The 2,368-nt window shown below is 25.8% G+C and overlaps 1 protein-coding gene across 1 annotated transcript in view; it reads left to right on the top strand.

The window, feature by feature from the left end:
- LOC108570856 (retinol dehydrogenase 12-like) overlaps positions 1-1,351 on the top strand; it is a 1,774-nt gene extending 423 nt beyond the window's left edge. Inside the window, exons 2-6 of the mRNA XM_017932777.1 lie at positions 106-213; positions 321-494; positions 596-803; positions 891-1,089; positions 1,154-1,351. Of these exons, the coding sequence (XP_017788266.1) occupies positions 106-213; positions 321-494; positions 596-803; positions 891-1,089; positions 1,154-1,351 (887 nt within the window). The remainder of the gene's footprint in view (positions 1-105; positions 214-320; positions 495-595; positions 804-890; positions 1,090-1,153) is intronic.
- Positions 1,352-2,368: the final 1,017 nt, after the last annotated feature.

Below are 2,368 nucleotides of genomic sequence, written 5' to 3' on the forward strand. Positions count from 1 at the left end.
TAATTAATATAGGTTAATATAATAGTGAATGTTCATACATATGTATTTATAAGAGCTCTAAAAATCAGTATAATACAATTTTATGTAAATACGTTTTTTTTAAAGATTGTTCAACTCAAACTGGTAGAGTTGCAATTGTAACAGGTGGATCTAGAGGAATTGGGATTGAAGTGGTGAAAACGTTTTTACAACTTGACATGGAAGTAATAATTGGTCTGTTTATGAAGTATTTAAGTCTCTAAAAATTAAATAAATTTCATTTGCCAATAAAATTTGTTTTTGCAGTACTTTTTATAAACCTTGAGATATACTTTTTTCAGCCTGTAGAACACCTTCTGCTGGTGAAAAAGCTATTCTTCAAATCAGAGAATCTGGTGTTAATACTGGACAAGCAAAAGTATACAAACTTGATAATGCTTCTTTAGAGTCTGTAAAACAATTTGCTGCAGAAATAAAAAAAGATTATACACAAATTCATATATTGGTGAATAATGGTAAGGCATGATTTAAACTTTATAAATAATACAAATAAAATTGAATGAATAATATAAATATGTGAATTATTAAATTAAAATTAATATTTTATTATTTGTAGCTGGTGTCATGTTTTGCCCTTATGCAGAGACAGTAGATGGCTTTGAACAACAATGGGGTGTAAATTATTTATCACATTTTTTATTAACAGCTCTTCTGCTACCATTATTAAAAGCTGGTGGTCTTCCACAACAATCTAGTAGGATTGTTAATGTTACTTCTTGTGCCCATCTTCTGGGTAAAATTAATTTCAATGACATTAACAACAAGTACTGCATCATTAGTATACCTTACATTACTAATGTACATAGCTTATCTGCAATTAGTACCATTATATAATCTAATTTTGAAAACAGGAGGAAGTTCATTACTGGATATGCATATGCTCAAAGCAAATTAGCACAAGAAACATTTACAAAGAGATTACAAAGTCTACTACAAGAAAAGCAGTATAATGTCCAAGTTTATTCTGTACACCCTGGTGTAGTGTTTACAGAACTTTTTACACACACTTATGTATGGAAATTCAAATCATTTTTTCAATGTTTTTTCAAGGTAAATATAATCAGGAAAATTTTAGGATAAAATAGTTGGAATAATAATAAAATGTTTTCTTCAGACTCCCAAACAAGGAGCTATTTCTATTGCATATGCAGCTGTAAATAAAGCAGTGGAAAATCTTGGTGGTATATATATTAATAATTGTCGCCCCAGCCAAGTTCATCCAGATGCTTTAAATTTATCTATTCAAAATAAATTGTTGGAATTATCCCTTCAACAAGTACAACTAAATGATTTTTTCCAGCATGTACAGTAAAAATGTAAATTTAATAATGTAAATTTATTATTCATAATATTATTTATTTTGTATTTAAATAAATCATATACTATGAAGTAAATGTATGGGTTATTACAATTGTATTCTTCCAAAATAAATAATTGAGAAAATCGTACAACAAACTTATGTGGCACATAAATTACTTATGTGTATGTCCAACTATTTAAACACATGAAACAAACCAAGTGCAGACAGTCAAGAACATTTTACAACACATTGTATTTTTAGAAAATCGAAATAAACATTTTGAACTGAAACAAAATTATCGCTTATGATAACATCTACAGATCTGATAATAAAAACTGATCATTTAAAGCTAATAACATATCATATATTAATTCTATATTTCAGTTTACGTTTCAAACAATACATAGATTCAATATCTTTTATAAGATACATTTCAAACAAGTTTCAGTTGGTAAAAATTAAAAGTCCGCATTTTACAGTTGGCTCTGTACACAAACTGATATGTTTTTTATATCTCATTAATGTAATTTTATTACAAATATCTGTCCACATTTTCTATTGTTTAAAACTTATATATTATTAACAATAAAATGTTATTGCACAGTGACAGCAATTTTAAGTTCTACTGTTTTTAGATCAGCATAATTTTATATGAATCACAATAATTTTTATGCAATACAATATACAATCTTATCATATAGTTTAAATAAATCAGACATGATTATTGATTTTAACGAAAAATTACACGAAATGTTTTATTTCCCACACATAATTGCAGTTTAATATTAGTACAAACTATGTGAAATACAGATCAATAATTTTAGGTACATTAAAAAGAAATATGTGTATGTGTTCCTATTTAACATTTGTTCAATTATTAAATTGTCGTATGAAATTAAAAAAGAAAGAAATATATACCGTGTACTAAATCATCCAGATAAAAAGATTCATTAGATAATACTATAATTATGGAAAAATATGAAATAGTATAATTAATTTTTTGTATTTAAAATATAAAAAGGTATAAAG

Source organism: Habropoda laboriosa, unplaced genomic scaffold (assembly GCF_001263275.1).
Source record: "Habropoda laboriosa isolate 0110345459 unplaced genomic scaffold, ASM126327v1 scaffold113, whole genome shotgun sequence".
NCBI lineage: Eukaryota > Metazoa > Arthropoda > Insecta > Hymenoptera > Apidae > Habropoda > Habropoda laboriosa.